The sequence below is a fragment of the Charadrius vociferus genome, unplaced genomic scaffold (genome assembly GCF_000708025.1).
Source record: "Charadrius vociferus isolate BGI_N301 unplaced genomic scaffold, ASM70802v2 scaffold593, whole genome shotgun sequence".
In the NCBI taxonomy this organism is placed as follows: Eukaryota; Metazoa; Chordata; class Aves; order Charadriiformes; family Charadriidae; genus Charadrius; species Charadrius vociferus.
This window is the reverse complement of record NW_009647739.1, coordinates 2,397,554-2,414,791: the sequence shown is the minus strand read 5'-3', so window position 1 is coordinate 2,414,791 and position 17,238 is coordinate 2,397,554. Positions and strand designations below refer to the sequence as shown.

General features: G+C 53.9%; 1 protein-coding gene across 1 annotated transcript in view; it reads right to left on the bottom strand.

Moving 5' to 3' along the window:
* The window catches only part of RAB11FIP3 (RAB11 family interacting protein 3 (class II)), a 74,202-nt gene that overhangs the window by 13,327 nt on the left and 43,637 nt on the right, over window positions 1–17,238 (bottom strand). Inside the window, exons 4-7 of the mRNA XM_009881973.1 lie at window positions 11,216–11,403; window positions 8,024–8,197; window positions 3,805–3,939; window positions 383–418 (exon numbers count right to left, since the gene is read on the bottom strand). Coding sequence (XP_009880275.1) covers window positions 383–418; window positions 3,805–3,939; window positions 8,024–8,197; window positions 11,216–11,403 — 533 coding nt within the window. The remainder of the gene's footprint in view (window positions 1–382; window positions 419–3,804; window positions 3,940–8,023; window positions 8,198–11,215; window positions 11,404–17,238) is intronic.

Below are 17,238 nucleotides of genomic sequence, written 5' to 3'. Positions count from 1 at the left end.
GGCCGGCTTTTTTGTGGTGCTGCAGAAAGCCCTCGAAGAGGGTGGTAGAGCCCCATCCAGCCCTCTAGAGACACACGACAGTGACACTGGGGAGGAGACAGTCCCGTGGGACGTGCCCTTCTACAGACTCCTTCCCCACTCCACGTGCCCCCCGCTGAGGCACTGGCAGGACGGAGCCGGGGGAAAGCACCCCTACTTTTTCTCCTGGAAGAAATGAGGTTGACGCCAGCCTCCGAGCCGCATGCAGGAGCGGAAAAAAAAAACCCCAAATTTCCGAAAAAACAGCTATGGCAAACTCTATCAGAATTCAACCGCAAACTTATATCCACAACCTTCCCTCCGCAGCCCCGGCAGCTGAACGGTAATGCGAGTCGGAGCTTACCTTGCTACCTTCTTGCTTGAGAGTCGTTTATTCGGACTGCGAAATGAAATAAAAACAGGAAAGAGTTAGGAAAGCTGACAGCGGAGAGAGCAAGGGAAAACAGGAAACTTTAAGCACTCCGGGGCACATCCTTCGCCGTGGCAGGGGAGTGCCCAGGCAGCATGCACCACCCGCACGGCACGGCGGACGGCAGGCGAGGGAACCGTTCACATCATCGAACAACGCGGCGATAACCGACCGAAGGGACTAACGCCGCGGAAAAACCTCACCGCTTCCAGCCCCGGTGTCCTCTCACCGGCCGATCCCTGTCCTGAAAACTGATCCCTAAGGGAAAGCGCTAAGAAGGGACACGGAGCGCCTCCCGCCTGCAAAGGGCCACTTCCACCCTTCCGCACGCCGCTTCGCGCTTCGCCCAAAGATTAGTCTCGCTATTTGGCTCCGCATCGCCAGGGAGTCGCTGCCTCCTCATAGCTCAGAGATTTTAGGAGCTGTTGATGATGTCCCTTTATGGATTTTTAAGCGCGGGCACTGTCATAACCGCTGGGGAGGGGTACAAGCTCTCCTTTTGATGACTGATGGCTCCGCGTACGGCCGAGCCAGCTGCCACCATACCGGAGCGGTCATGGTTTATAGCTGACGCTCAGCGTGACCCAGGGCACGAAGAGCCAAGGTCTGCGTTCCCCTGCGCTTGGGGTTGGGGCTGCGGGCTCTCCCCGCTGAGAAAAAACCACCAAAAAAACAAAAAAGGCTTTTTTTCAGAAATGGCTACTTGCAAAGATGTTCCTTCCAGTCCTCCCGGATGCAGCTGCACGCCAGCGAAGCGAGCGGGGCTTGGATCTTGTCTTCCACCCAAACACACACTCTTGTCAAACAGATGCCACCGGGACGCATCGGGGCCATGGAAATCATCGCTGAACGGTGACAGCAAGCACGGCTCTAAGCCCGCGCGGAGAAGCGGCGATTGCATTCCCCGGTGCTTAGCTCAGTTTAAAGGAAAATAAATAAATAAAAATCCTCTGGGAGCTCATTCCTGCCCAGAGCTGCAACAATTACATTAATTCTTAGAAGGAGGAATTAAAAATAGCTTAGGATAATTTTCTTTTTTTTAAAAAAAAAAAAAAAAAAAACAGACAATGAGGGAGCAGGGGCTGCTGTCGGGGTTACGAGCCCTCCTGTCACAGCCCGGATTCCCAAGGAGTGCAAGAGCCGCCGCTGGCCGGGCTTCAAGGACGCTCGGCGCCCGCCCGAGGGGAAGAGGTCAGGCTCTCGTGTTTGACAGCAATTGGAACGAGTCACGTACGTCCCCAGCACCGGAGAGAGAGAGAAAATAATATTTTTCTCTTATCGGAAAGCAGCGCCGGCACCTACGGACCTCTCCGGAGGGGATGAGACACACCGCCTCTGCTTCAAGGGCATTAAAACAAAACGGGCTTTAACAAAAGCGGTTCATCGCAAGCTCCGGGCGGGTTTCTTCCCTGCCTTGCCACGCCGTGGGCTCAGGCAGCAGTGCCCCGGTGCCGGCACCAGGCTCCCCACCTTCTTCCAAGCATAAAACGCCACGTATAGGCCCACAGCCTCCAAAAGTGAGGCCGTTACACGGTGTCTTTGGGCTTCACCCCCGCTGTTGGCATCCTCCTGGCATGCTCAGGAGGAGGTTTTGCCTCCCAGGCACGGTACGAGGCTGCTCGGCCCAGAATTTGGTCCAGTTTCTGCTGCTTTCTTCACCTGTGGTCTAGGACTCGTCCCCTTGCACTGAGGGCTTGGCGTTGCTGGTGATGCTGGGAGCAAAGAAGAGGTCTCGCCACATCTCACGTCCTCACGGCAGAGAGGGTGGGCAATGGCCCTTCCATCGGCTCACTGCGCAGGGGCACTTGGAACACATTCCCAGCAAATTTGTGCACGGGGAAAGCCCGAACGCGGATGGAGGAACCATACCTACTCGCCCTGAGCCCAAAGGGCACACGTTAAATCAAAACCTACGGAATTCCCACCGTGACACCACGGGATGGGGAAGCCTCTGGAAATCCCATCCATCACAGGCTTTGCAGGTAAATTTGGCAGAGAAAACCTGAAACGGAGCGGGGCTACTGGTACATCCAGGGAACTCCAGCGTTCTGCTTAAAAACTACATAACCTCAGACTCACGGCTGACCCTCAAGACCTCCAATAGCAAAGGCAACTATTTACCGGAGAAAGAGAAAGGGAGAAAAGTACTTTTTCCATTAAAAACTTGATGGTCAAGCTCCTACTTGTTTTCCCATATAGCTATACACCCCAGGAGAGCTCCCATTACAGCCTGTCCTTGTAGAGGACAGATAAAAGACCAAGACCACAACCGAAAACCAGGCTTGAAAAAGCCCACCAGATGCGAGAAGAACGATTATTACTAATGCCGCCATCGTTCCACTCAGAGGGATGCAAACAGGTCTGCAAACACCGAACAAATAGAAATCCCTCCCCGCTTGTCAAATCAGCAGCTCCGGCTGCTGGCTGGTAGACCTCAAACGTCACGTTCAAAAAACTCATGAAGTTCTCATAGAAAGGCCCCGGTGTCTAGCACGTCTACCCGGCGAGTGGTGGCACGCAGGCGGGCGGGCAGCTGGCGAAGCTGGGCGGAACAAGAATTTACTGGCGCAAAGCGAGAGCGTCTGCAGGAGAGGTCCCATAGAAAGCACGCTGATGTTTCCAGGTTCCTGCTACAGCGGGTGGACGGGCTCTACCTGCCCTTCCAGGTTGAACCAGCAACCCAGGCGTGTCTCCACACTGGGGATCACCGGCCAGAAGACCTGGCAGGCTTTTCCTTGGTGACAGAAATACTGTACGCGATCAGCTTACGCCTGCAAGTCCCGACGGAAGGACTGCATTACTCGGAGCGTGGAGAAGCACCCACCACTCAGCAGGACATGCAAAGAGGCTGCCCAAGAGCAGAAGGGAAGACTCTCATCGTCTGCCAGCCACCGTGGCTCAGACTAAGGGAAACGTGTAGCGATAGATGAGGGGGAATGGCTTCAAACTGGAAAAATGGAGATTTAGATTAGATATTAGGAAGAAATTTTTCACTCTGAGGGTGGTGAGGCACTGGAACAGGTTGCCCAGAGAAGTTATAGAAGCTCCATCCCTGGAGGTGTTCAAGGCCAGGTTGGACGGGGCTTGGAGCAACCTGGGCTGGTGGGAGAGGGCGGGGGGTGGCAACTGGATGATCTTCAAGGTCCCTTCCAACCCAAACCATTCTATGATTCTGCACACTCTCCATAACGTCATTACAACCTGTAGCACCTGGAGAGGCTCACCTTGGCGAAATTCGTCCCCTCTCGCAACGAGGACAACGCACCAGCAAAGGAAAGCTGTGCAAGACAAGGAGAGTCTTCCCTTCCAGAACGTTCATTCCCGACACTGAGACGGCCACACACAAGCCCAATTACCTATTCATTTCAAGATCATTCAGGCGAGCAGAAAGATCCTCGAGGCGGTTGATTTGTTTGTGGCACTGGCTACAGTAAAACTCAAATGCTTCATCTGCGATAATGCTGTGCAGTTTCGCAGCGAGCGGATTGGCGCTAGAGAAATCACAAGGGTCATTTTAACAGGACAGAACAGATAGGGCTGATTTTCATCCGTGGCTTCCACAAGCTGAGGGTAGGTTGGGGCAGGGGAGTTTTTGGCACGAGATACAAGATTCGCCGTTGAAAACTTTAGGGTGGATTGGGTCACCTCCCCCGCCTCGATTTTAGAAACCAAAGTGCAGTCAATATGGAGTTGCTCTAAATTAGCAGGACTTCCACCGCCCTCGTCCCAAAGATTTCGAGCTTTGCTCGTGTTTCCAAACCCCTGTGCCAGCCGGCTCTCGTGGAGGAACCCTTGAGAGCCCCGGGAAGGGCCATGCTTTCCCCAAACCTACCCGACTATAAAGTTTATTTTCCGATATGATTTTCTAAGCAACCCGGTCTAGGGAGGCTCCAGCAACAGTCCTGGTTTGCCTCGGGTAAATGCAGACCCAAGTCACGCACCGTTGGACCGGGTGCCATGAGCAAGACCCAAATCCTCTGGTCGGCCGCACCGTTTTCCAACGGGATGCTTTAAAAATAAGAGCATCGGTGCTGCTGCGGACCCACCGTTAGTAATGCAGAGTTGGGTTTTTATCGCAAAGAGCTCCGCTTTTAAGCTAAACTCAAAAAGGCGGTTGCGATTCAACTGCTGTCTCCTACGAAGCGAAGCACAGCGAAGCTAAACAGCAGTGTCGCCTTACCGTAGGGAACATCATTTGGGAAGAGGACGTGGGAGTCTACGGGACTTTAACGGCCTGGGGAGCTAACGGGTCCGCTCAGAGTTTCATTTTGGGGTGCCGATGTGGAAAGCAAGCTGCCGAGGCATTCACCGACGCTTGGCAAACCATCTCCCCCACCTGCCGTGACTTGGGCAGGACAGAGTTTGGCCGAGGGATTCCGAAGAGCCAAGAGTTGGCGTTACTTTGGGGCCAAATCTATGCCCCAAATCCTTCCCGCGGGGAAAACACGCTTCTGGAAGCCACGGACTTTAATCAAAGAAAGGTTAATAGTGAAAAAACAAAGCAGTTCAATAAGACAGACGGGTAAAGGTGTGAGCAAACACAAGCAAGCTTAAAACCAAAAGGCATCGGAAAGGGCTATAGTCAACCCCGTGACACAGTTCCGCACTGGCAAGTCCTGGCCCAGGAGATGCTGAGTGCCCAGGACACCCCCGGAGGGGTCCCCCGGCTCCAGCACCTTTGCATAACCCCTCATTGGTGTGTTTTTGGTGGCAGCATGGTGTCACCAGCTCAGCCACCCCCTGGGTCAGGCCTCTGAGTTCGTGCCGTCTGTACAGTATTTCCGAGCCCTCTTAGAACAGGCAACTGGACAACAATAAGTGCCAAATTGCTCTTCTTTTCCCATTCCTGGAAAAAAATAAAAAAAAAATAATAAAAAAACACTCCCCCGATCCTCTAAGGGCAGGTTTGGACCCAGCAGTCAGTTGAGTTGCTCAGGCTGTGCGTGGGGTAGGAGGCGACAGAAGCTTTGTGGCACGTGGAAAAAGCGACTCCGGGCTCCGTCCCCGCGCCTGGCTGCTCGTCAGCCCCGCTCAGCGCCGTCTTCTTCGCCCCGGCCGGCAGGCAGGCACGGCTCACCCGGCTGCGCGCATCCCTGGGCAAGGTGTGAACCCGAATCTGGTGTGAACCTGGCAACTCTTCGGGGGCGTGCAGGTAGACTTGGCCTCTGGCCGGGTTGGTTGCTCGCCCGTGGAGTGGGCGAGAGCTCCACCGCGCTGCGCCTAGCGGCGTCCCCACCTACCCCTCGTGGCAAGCCGCCACGCTCCGCGCCACGTGCAGCCTTCCCGCCTCCTCCCTCCACCTCGGGGAGTAACGTTCGTCTTCCGCGGGGCTCAGCAACACAGCCCCGAAACGGGTGCGCGCCAGGAGCTTTTCCTGGCAGTCGCCACTCATGTGCCACCGAGTGTTGCAGAGAGACTTCTCTTACCGGATGGACACGCCAGGGAAGAGGTGGCAACCCAAGAGGAGGGATGGCAAACACATGTACTAGGACTAAGCAGGAAAATGCAATACCCCACAGTGCTCCCTGAAGGCTCTTGGGTGAAGGATCTTCACCTCTGGTGAAGATCTGGAGCTGTGGCAGGAAAATTTGTTGATGTTATTCCCACTTCGAGACTCTTGTTACACGGAAAGGGTGTGTGGCGACGTGACCGTTTACAAGCGATAGCGTTCCTCGTTCTCAACCCACAGCCAAAGATGCCATTTAGCCTGAACCAGAGATGTCCTGTAGCTCTTTAAGGTTTCGCTACGTTTGAACGCAGTGGGGAGGCAGAGCTGTGTTCAGAAAAACAGCACAGCCTCAGAGAAGAATCAGCTGAGGACCTTCACACACGCAACGATAATCCAAGGCAAGGGCTAGACCTCAAAGGCATGAGGAAATCCTCCGTTTCAAACAGAACCGCATTCTTAACTCCGGAGTTTCTGCAGAGTTTATCTGCAGCGTGCCTGCCCAGCAAGCCCCAGCAGCGAGTCTCCAGCATAAACCACCAAGAGCTGCGTGGCCGTGTGCCGAGCGAACCCCTCCCGGCAGAGGAAAGATGCTTCAGAGCACGATCTGGTGGATAAGATCCAAAGAGACGGAGCAGCAGAGGGGAGACAGTGCCCTGACAGAGCAAGATTTGAAGTGGGAGTGTAGGTAAACTGGGAGCTCCGGACTGACTGACGTTAAAGAAAAAGCGTAACTGATTGCAAAGCTCTTTTAGCTGAGTATTTTCTTGCCAGGAGCCTTCCGGACTAGGTTGGGGGCCCACACTCAAAGAGAAACTCAAAACGATCAGCAAGGCTGGTTTTTATCCGAGAGCGCGTCCTACGCTGCCGCAGCAGTACAGACGGCCGTACCAGGGACTTCTGCGCAGCGCAATCAAAGGACAAGTGTAGACGAGCGACGTGTCCCTTCCGCTGCAGGGCATCCCATCCCATCAAACGCCGGAGCACCCGTTTCCTGACGTAACAGGGGGTTAGGCATGCTTTCACAGCAACGCTCTCCTATTGCGGGTTTAGTTAACGTCTTCAAAATTGCTGTTGCACCAGCAAAAAAACCCCCAAAAAAGTCACCTGCGGCAAAGTGAAGGTGTGGAGATGTGACAGCAGCTCTTCTCTGTCAGCCCTCTGCCAGCAGAATGGCCCAAACTCTCCAAAGAGCTTTGGGAAGCCGGTAGAAAACAAGCAGACAGCAGAAAAAAAAAAAAGAAAAAAAAAAGAAAGAAGAAAAGTAATGACAAGTTTATACTGCTGCAGAGAATCACAAATGTGCATCGTCCCAAAGGAAAAAAAAGTATGTTCTTGTCTTCAAGACAAGCGTGCGGCTGGCAGGGATCACTCCTGCCTTGCCCAGGGACGACGGAGGAACACGTCCCCGGTGTTCCCTGTCATCACAGACACTCTGTGTGCTGCGGCAGTGGATGATCATTCCAGTTTTTACATTTTTTTCCTTCGAAAGTAAGTACTGACGGGGTTTTGTGCTGTCGTAGCAGCTCCTCAGTTCACCCCGCGGGGGCTGGGAAGCCAAACTTTGCCGGGCTGCAGACCCTAATGCGAGGAGCGCAGGAAAACGCGACAGCCCGCTTCTTGCTCCGCGCATCCCTTTAGGCTGCCTAGAGAAGGAAGGCCGCCGCAGGTTGTGAGGATCCAACCAAGCATCAGCTCAAAGCCAAAAATATGAGCAGAAGAGAGAAAGGAAACAAAAAAATGTCATCCAACAGGACCAAGAGTAAAGCTGCACGGTGGTTTTCTCTACCGGAAGGTTCTGCGAGGAGCCACATCCCTAAATTTTAGGAGTGGGAAGGTGATGCTGCCCTGGACGCGCTTGAAACGCAGACTGCTCTTCCCCCTGCTGCCGGGCACCGGTGCCTCTGGATGGGAGAGTGGGCACTATTCAGGAAAAGGAAAGACTGAGGGAGAGGTCTCCTCTTCCACTTCCCAGCAGGTTATCCCGTCGCATCCAAAGTTTGCCAGGAACTCCCTCTTGCAGGTCGACTGCTGTGCAAACCCAAAGGGAACACCACACACCCACAAAGGCAAAGACAGTAAGCAAGCGAAACCGGTGAAAACACGGCCAGCGCAGCGCCGAGCGTTACCTGGGAGAGAGGAACGAGGAGCTGTTAAAGCTGCTTTCCCCATTACACAAGCTCTCTGAGAACAAATCTGCTTCATTCCCTTCTCCGTAATCCTCAAAATGCTCCTCTCCGCTAATGACCGTCACGATGGAGTGGCTGAGGTCCGAGCCCAGGGGCAGGTCGTGCGGATGGGATCTGTGGGAGCAGAGAGGAAGAACGTTAGAGGGTGGCCACCGCAGCCCAATCGCCCACGCGACATCCACCTTCCAAAATCACATCCCCCGTTTCGGCAGCTCTTCCTTAGGGCGCAATTCACCCCCGTGGCCTCCAACACCCAAGGGCACCACCGGGAACTTTGCAGCAATTTTCTTTCTTTTTTTTTTTTTTTTTTTTTTCACGACAAACCGACACTTTTTGCTCGGCAAACCAACACCCCCTAAATGTGTTTTAAATTACATCACCAGCCTTCAGGCCGGGCTCACGCTCGCTGTGTAATCCTATCAAGAGCCCAGCAGCGGGGTTTAACACTGTAACCCCCCCATGACACAAATCCCGGGTGTTTACAGGCAGCTGCCTGACCCGGCAGCGACAGCCTGCCCCGGCAAGAAGAAGGAACCCATTTCCCTCCTCCTGCTGGGAAAACGCTGTACGCACTCCTGACAATCCTGGGGAGGAGGAATGCTGGTTTATGTGTTTTTAACACCGGACCCAGAAGGCTGTAGCGTGTGAAGCATCAGCCTAAAGCCTGACCAGACCCAGCACAGGTCCCGGGATGTCCCTTGCTTCGGAGAGGGGACACAGCTCAGCACAGAAGTCACAGCTTCTGTAAGTGTCTTTCCACGTGCGCAGCGTCGTACAAAGTCAAGCCGCCCCGGCAGGACGTGCCCACTCTGAGGACTTTCCTGCCCAAGACTGTAGAGGTTTTAAAATTAAGCTGAGGAGAAAAAAGCAGGGGGGGATTTGTAAGAACCAGGCTGTGAAAGCAGCCCGTGTGCCTACAAGCCACAAGTATGTGTTTTTGGGGGGGGGACTAGCACTCCTCTCCTCTCCAAAATTCAACGCTAACAACAAAAAAAAGATTCCATTACTATAAAAATTGCTATTTCAGGCTACGCCCCCATCTTCATCCACTCGCTGGGAGAGGGAAAATGGGGCTATGAGTAGATTGCTCTACTAAATCAGAAAGAAAAAAAGATTACAGATAAGCCATTTATGACAAAACCCTGCACCATCCGAAGGATTTGCCCTTATCCTGTTAATAAAAAAACATGTCAACCCCTCCAGCCAAACCAGCAGCGGATCTCTGTTTAACCGCATACAAGTCCGGTCCAGCTCGTGGGCATCCGCACATCCTCCTCCTGCGCCGGAGAAGCGCCGTTATTCCCGCTGTGGGATCCGTCGGGAGCCCATCCTCCCCGGCGGTGAGTCAGACTCCGCACCCAGCGGACCGTCGCCGAAAGCATCGGAAAATCTTTCCAGGAATAGAAGGCAGGGGGTGGAATTTGGAACCGGCGAGCAAAACTCAAGCCCAAATCTCTAAATTCGGGGCTGCGGGTTTGACCGTGCAGAAGCAGATCTGATCAGGCACGTGGAAACCCTCAGCCAGGGATGCTTCGGGCAATAAATAGTAGGAATATTTTATATACACCTACTGGGGGTACGTTGAGCCTCAACAGCTACTGAAAAGCGGCGTCCAAGCTTTGATTCAGCCCACCAGCTGCTTGTACTCCCTGCCTGTCCCCTGGAGGAGCTCTGGGCACTACAGGCGTAAAACTGTTGTCCTGCCGGGGGTTTCCATGGCACCAAAACCACTTGGGAATATACTTCCAGAGGTTTCCGTCTCAAATCTTTAAGCAAAATGAACTTCTTCCGTGATTTTTTTTGGCTATCTGGAATTTGCGCACATTTAACACACCCGGCAGCATGCACCCCCGCGCTCGGACAGAGCGCCCGAAGGACACCCGACCTTCCCAAGCGCACACTGGGAGTAGCAGGGAAGCCTCAAGAACAACCTAATCTTAAAAAAAAACCAAAAACAAACAAAAAAAACCCCACCAAAAATCCCAAGCAAAATATTTTGTACCTACAGGCAGGTGAATCCGAGGCACGGCATTCTCCCCAGAGGACGAGAGCGCACGCAGGCTGCCATGGCCCCTCCAGAGACCTTCTGCTCAGCGGTCCGGGAGCTCAACAGCCGATTATATCCCGATTTAACTGTCACTGAGCTGAACGCGCTCGGGCGAGGAGAGCCGGAGCCAGCTAATCCCATTTTTTCCCCTGATCCGCAGCACCCTTGCAGCCCCGGCGCTGAGTGCCCAGCGGCGCTGACCGCTCACCGCATCTCCGACGTCCCCCCGAGATGTGATTTTTGGGAGTGGGATTTGGGGAAGCCCGGTGCTTTTTCAAAGCAATAGGAACTGTAAAGTACCCACCACAGCACCAAGCCTGGGCGATGGGGTTTTGGCCAAAAAAATGCTGTGTATTAGCAGACCTTAAGCAATGATGGTTCCAGAGGTTTCGGAGTAGACCGGTGCTCTTGGGTCACTATTCAAAAGAGTTATTCCCTCCTTTCCCGCCTGCTGGCATCCCAGTTTCACCCCCCAAAAAAACCCCATTTTTCCTGCAAAATCTAAGAAAGGAGGCAGGCCCAGGAGCGGTTTTGCCAGCAGCGGGTCAGAGCCCGGGAAGATGATCTTAGCTCACGCTTCTGCGCTTCAGGCACAAGTTTAAAACTAGTTATTACAGGAGGTGGTTGCACATCAAAGGGCGCACGCGTGTTTAGGAAAAACAAGAATACGAAGAGTTCCCCTCCCGACTTGAAAATTATACGTTGCGTTTCTGGCTTAAGTGATAGATTAAAAACTGCAAGTATTTCAGGTGTTTGGATCATCTGAGAACTTACTTTAGAGGTTAAAGATGTTAATGAGGGTACAGAAGTTCTCCCAAGGCAAGCAGTGATTAACTCAAAGAGATTGCCAGGCCGAGCTCCAAAACAGCCTACACATGGTGCGGTCTAATTATTATCATTATTCTTGAAGAAGAGCTATTTTTGGTCTTGCATGAAGTTCCAAAGAACAAACCAACCAGTTTCAGCAAGACAGACTCGGCCCACTTTATTTTAAATCCTCGGGGCTGCCTCTCCCTCGGTCCTCGCCTGCTCCCAGTTTGCCCAAGTTTCCTGCCGCCGCGGGGTGAGTTTTGCTCCCAACTCACCCGTGCTCCGGCTCTTCGATGGGATCTGTGAACTCCGAGTGTACGGTGGAGTCGATGGCACTGTCCGTTTCTACTTCGTCGTGCATCTCGTGATGGACTAGTGTGCTGGTGTCTTCATCCGTGAAGGTTTCGCACTCGCTGTACGTGCTCTCTGAGCCCATGTAAGCACTGTCGGTCACCTCATTTGCCTGGTAGAAAAAAAAACCACAAAAAACCACAAGAGGACAAAAATAAGATATTATAGCTATGGGGTTTCGTCGCACAGCAGGACAAAGCACGTACGGGGCAGCTAATTACTGCTGCATCGCATTTCTAAGCACGGAAATCCAACCTCCTGACGCCAGCGTGAGCCGTACCCCATGTCCAGGTGCTGCTCCGTCTCCCGGTCCAAGGACCCAGCAGCCACCCCGCGGCGCACCGCCGTCTCTGGGCCCCGCGTGCTTTGCAACAACAGGGTTTGGCAAACAGATTATCAAAATATATCCTAAATAAGAGGCGGAGGGAGACTTTGGTGCGAGCGAGTATGGATTTGTCAAGTCCAGGAGGGATTACCCGCTGCTCACTCAGCGCTTCTGATCACCGGTGCTTTCACCACTCTATTTTAGGAGGACACATTATTAATCTGAAAAAAAAAACCCACCCCACCACTCAAAACTACCAGTTAGCTCTTAAAGCACTTTCCCCCACCTCCAGTTACACGAGGGCACCTTCCATCCCTCAACAGCAAATGAGCTGGTTCATAAATCTTCACTACAGCATCTAATTTGCAGCGGCTGCCTCAGCAGGACACTCAGAATCACCCCACTTCTGCTGGAACAGCATCTTGAACGATTTGTGCTGCTTCCCCACATCTGTCACCTGCAGGAGGCTCTGGGAAAGAAGCGCGATTTGGTATTTGAGACCACGCTACGAGCACGGAGGACTGGGTTTTCCTCCCAGTTCTGCCCCTCAGGCAGCTCCTCTTCGGTCCTGCCCGCTTGCTCGTACGCCGTGGGCAGGGACGGTCCGCCCTGGACACACGCGGTGCTGAGCCTGGAACCATCCCCGTGTTCGGAACCATCCCCGTGTTCGGAGGAGAGCCGCGGCAGCGCTAGAAGAAACACCCTCCTAAAGCAAAAGCTCTCATTCCCCATCAAAGCACCAGCTCGTTTCCCAGCATTGATGGGATTTCCCCAGCGCACCTCCGAAGAAATCACATCATTTTTGGCTCCGGGATCTCAAACCGCGGTGGGATCTGTCAGTGCTGAGCTCCAGCTGATCCCCTGTCACCGGAGGTGTCGGGCAGAGGGACGGGAGCGCTCCCGCCTTGGCCTCAATAGAAAAAGAAGATGCTCGTGAAAAGCCATTTGCTCCATCTGGAGTTCCCCCAAGGGGATCAAACGCGCTGCGTGACCGGCGGCTTTTGGAACGTGGGCACCAAGAGCGGAGCAAACCTCTCTGCCTCTGCCAGAGAGCACACAGAGCAGCTTTCGGCGCTTCCTCCAAAGATTTTTAAGAAAACGGGGTTCCACAAAGCCCTGTACTACAGCAGCTGGAAAGAAAACACAGACATACTGCCCTTGTGACGGCAGACTGAAAAAATTACGTTCGAGCTGTTCGTTCAAAGCAGGGTACGTATGTGGCAGGGTGGAACAGTCCTGCTCATTGCAGCAGACGTCGGTCTCCGGTAGAAGAGCGGCTTTTAGGGCACGTGCCGTATCTGCACAGCAAGGAGAGCACCAGACCGAGAGAGACAAACGTCCCGCTGCCATCGCGTTGCCTACGCTTCGCAAACGCGGCTCTCGCCAGCCCCATTCTCCTCTTTCGGGTAAATACTCCGCACCCCAAAGAACTTCTGCAGCTTTCACTGGTGCAAAGCGGCTCAAGACACGACCAACACCTCATTTCGTATCGGCCACGAATTCCCAGGCTGCCTCAACACATGTGAGGCCAAAAAGGGATAGCGAGAAGTTGTCCAGGTGGCTCTGAAAAACCTAAAGGGGTGGATGGAGAACTGCTCAACAGAAGTGCCTGTTCTACATGGACACTGGGGAGCAGAGCAGAGCAACCAAGGCAACACCGTTGGCTTTGCTCCCTGCCGAGTGCTCTCACCAGCATGGCAACCCCACGCACAACTCCAGGCTGGGGGGAGGATGGACGGAGAGCAGCCCTGAGGAGAAGGACCTGGGGGGGCTGACTGATGAGAAGCTCAACACGAGCCGGCAATGGGCGATCGCAGCCCAGAAGGACAACCGGATCCCGGGCTGCATCAGAAGTGTGGCGAGCAGGGCGAGGGGGGATTCTGCCACTATGCTGCGCTCAGCTCTGGGTTTTTTTGGGGTTCAGAGAAGAGAAGGCGAAAAAGGGGAGACCTCAGAGCCCCTTCCAGTGCCTAAAGGGGCTCCAGGAGAGCTGGGGAGGGACTTGCTCCAAGGGCATGGAGTGACAGGACGAGGGGGAATGGCTTCAAACTGGAAAAAGGGGAGATTTAGATGAGATATGAGGAAGACATTCTTGACTGTGCGGGCAGTGATCCCCTGGGGCAGGTTGCCCCGAGAAGCTGTGGCTGCCCCATCCCTGGAGGTGTTCAAGGCCAGGTTGGACGGGGCTTGGAGCAACCTGGGCTGGTGGGAGGTGTCCCTGCCCAGGGCAGGGGGTGGGACTGGGTGATCTTCAAGGTCCCTTCCAACCCAAACCATGCTGTGATTCTATGAAATTGCTACAAAACATTTTATTGATGGGAAAGAACGGTACGGAGAGGCTGAATAAGGGAGCGACCCTTGAGAGCAAGAAGTAGCCACCAGAGCAGCACACTAACCATCTCCTTCAGCCACGCCGAGGAAGCACAGGGATTTATTGATTATGTTTTTCTAAGAAAAAGAGGATCTGTACCACAATTTGCAAACTTGCTTTGTATTTAGCAAATAAGATTTTTTTTTTTTCCTCCTGTGATATTAGCCTAGATGAGTCTAGGCTCAGCTCTCAACAGCAAGAGCCCTATTAAAATTAAACCTAATGGGTCAATGAGTTAGAGGCAGTTGAAACTGTAAACAAAGTCCTTCTGAGCACGAGCGTGGAGAACTTTGCTTTATATTTCATCACAGATTAAGTAACTAAACCTCAAGAAACGATGCGAGGAGGAGATAGGAAAATAAGGGGACTTAGGTAAGGCATTAGCAAATGCGTGATAAAGCAAAGCAAAACCAAACCCCTGTGCCCTGGGCAAAGGTGCAGCCACCGGTCACAAAAAAGTGCTCTTTTTTATGGCCTCATGAGCAGCTGGTTTGTGCACTGACCCTTTAACACCCACCCCCCCCCATCCCTCGTTGGGCCAAGTTTGCCTTTCTGTGAGCAGGAAGGAAGCAAGCAATTTTTTTTCCAGATTAAGTTTATCACGTTGGGTTTTTTTTAAAGATGTCCACGGGCTTGGGACAGCCAGGTTAGGCTGCAAGTGCCCGGGGGGTCCACCAGGAACGTCCCCACCACATTCAGAACTGGGTTGGTGTCACCAATATGAGTGGATTTTAAGTTGTTCCTCAAATAAAACATACACTTAGACGCTTCAGGTAAACCTCAGACCTTAAAACCGGGACACACACACACAGAGCCCCCGAACTGAACCACGACCATGGTTTGACTGTTCCCAACCCCTCCACGTGGTATTTCCCCTGGTGCCGGACCTGTTTGCCCTGGTTGAGCAGGACATCGGCCAACCGGGCACATCTCTGGATCATTTAGAGGCGTTCGGCAAAACGCCGGGGATTTGAAAGCCCGGCAGTGAGCCCTCCTGCTTCGAGAAGGAAATAGATGGATGAAAACGGCATCGGGGTGACGTAACGCGCCCTGACAAAACACGTGAGACGACGAACCACCTTCAGGAGACTTCTCCAGCAGCAGTTCATCGCTTGCTTGAATAACGAACATTCAATTAAATGTTGTAATGTGCTGTAAAAGCAAATTGATTTAAAAAAAAAAAAAAAAAAAGCCGCTTGAGTACAAGGAGAGGAAACAATGGTATTGGGAGTCACCTGCAAGGTCTGCGATGGAGAGAAGCTTTAGCCCAAGCTTTGGTAAGGCTAAAGAGGACACCTTGGAGAGGAGAGCAAAGTCTGGCTCACGGGGAAGTTCTTCCTAGGCGTTTTCTGCAGGGCTCACGCCCGGAGCCGTCCCGGCATCCCAAAGCTCCGCTGTCCTTGGCCACAAACGCTGGGAAGCTTGGGAGGGGAAGCGGGGGGGAAGAGGAAAAGGAACAACAACTCTGTTTTCCCAGCAAGCGCGAGCCTGTTTATAACGAACGCCAGCTCTGATTGCTCACGGGGCAGAGAGGGGGAGACGGAGCGGCTACGAAAACCGCCCTCCAAGGACACCCTCGCCTGCGGCCCCGGAGGCAGCGGCGGGCTGGGAACGCTGCCCTGCCCGGAGCGCAGCCCTGCGAACGCCCGCAGACCCGCACACGGCGGCGGTGGGACAGGCTCCGTCCGAAAGGAGAAGAGATGAAGAGCATCCCGCCCGCTCGGGGTGTCGCGGAGGTTGCCCAGCCGGCGATGCCGAGCCCGGCACGGCGAACAGTGCTGTGGCACCATCAGCCTGCCGGGGACACGCGCCTGCCCAGTCTCGCAGCAGGCAACCCGCGCTGAAATTGGGTCTGTATGGATTTAAAGCCAGGGAGAAGGAAGGTTGAGGTGTGTTTATAGTTCCACCTGAGCCCGCATTAATACAACGACTCTCAAAAAGCCCTGTGATGCCCCACGGCAGCTCAGCCTCCGGGGACCGGCAGCCAAAACCCGTAACACCACCGAGCAGTCCCACACCGGGGGCCATCACCAGCAGCAAGGCACCGACTTCTCGGCCACAACATTTGCCTCTTCCCAAGTATTTAGGCAACGTCCACTTTTCAGAGAAGCCCGGGAGCCTGCGCTCAGCCTAGGGTGAGGGCAAATGTCACAACACAGCCCCTGAAGTTGGGTTTAGAGGCTGCTACGGTCGATAACACCCCTCAAGGCTGGGCAAGAGAACCACACTGCATCTGTTGAGGCAAATTGAAACACCCACCCCCCAAAATATCCCAAACCAAACACCAATTCACTAAACACCAGATCTTGCCGACTGTCCTCAGCACCCCGAAAGCCTGAAGCCACTGTCTGTCCCAGCCCGGCTCCCCCAGGATCAAGGCAGAGAGGGCTATGAAGATACCATCGTGTGCACACTTCCCATAGACCACAGGGAGGAAAGACGGCTCCTAAATGTGGCTGCCCCATCCCTGGAGGTGTTCAAGGCCAGGTTGGACGGGGCTTGGAGCAACCTGGGCTGGGGGGAGGTGTCCCTGCCCAGGGCAGGGGGTGGGACTGGATGAGCTTGAATGTCCCTTCCCACCCAAACCATTCTCTGATTCTAAATACACTGCACACACCAACAAATAGCACTGGGGGGATGCCCAACCTGCCTCTTCCCAGCACCTCCAGGGCTCAGAGAGGTCCCCGAGCCGGAGATGTGCCTCCCTTCAGAAACCCAACCCTTCCTCGTTTCGTGTTAGCCCTCAAAACCCACCTGCGGACACATCGCCTCCTCGCCCGAGTCAAATCCAGCTCCAGGAGTGCGCACCGCCAGGAGCTGCCGGCTGCTTCTGCCAAGGCAGGAGGGAAGCAAAGTCCAGGAGACGCCGGGCGCAAGGCTTACCGATGCAGCGCCGGTCCCGAACAGAGCGCCTTTTGTTCCCGACCTCCCAGCCGCCGCGATAAGGAGAGGGGAGCTAACGCAGGCTCCCCCCGCCGCCGTGTGACTGCAGCCCTCCCGGTTAGGCGACTACCAAAATAAAAGCACACTTTACGAAGCCCCACGCAAGGGTCAGCCCCACTCCGGGTACCCTCGCGCCTTTTTTTCACACCAAACCATCACCAATTAAAAAGGTTAATTTTGAAGAGGACCTATAGAGACTTCCGGGGCTTACCTCATCCTTCCTGGTACTTCTGGTGAATATTTAAGCACTAAACGACGAATTCCTTCCTTATAGCCACAAATAGAAACGAATAAAGCTTGTCTTGCTC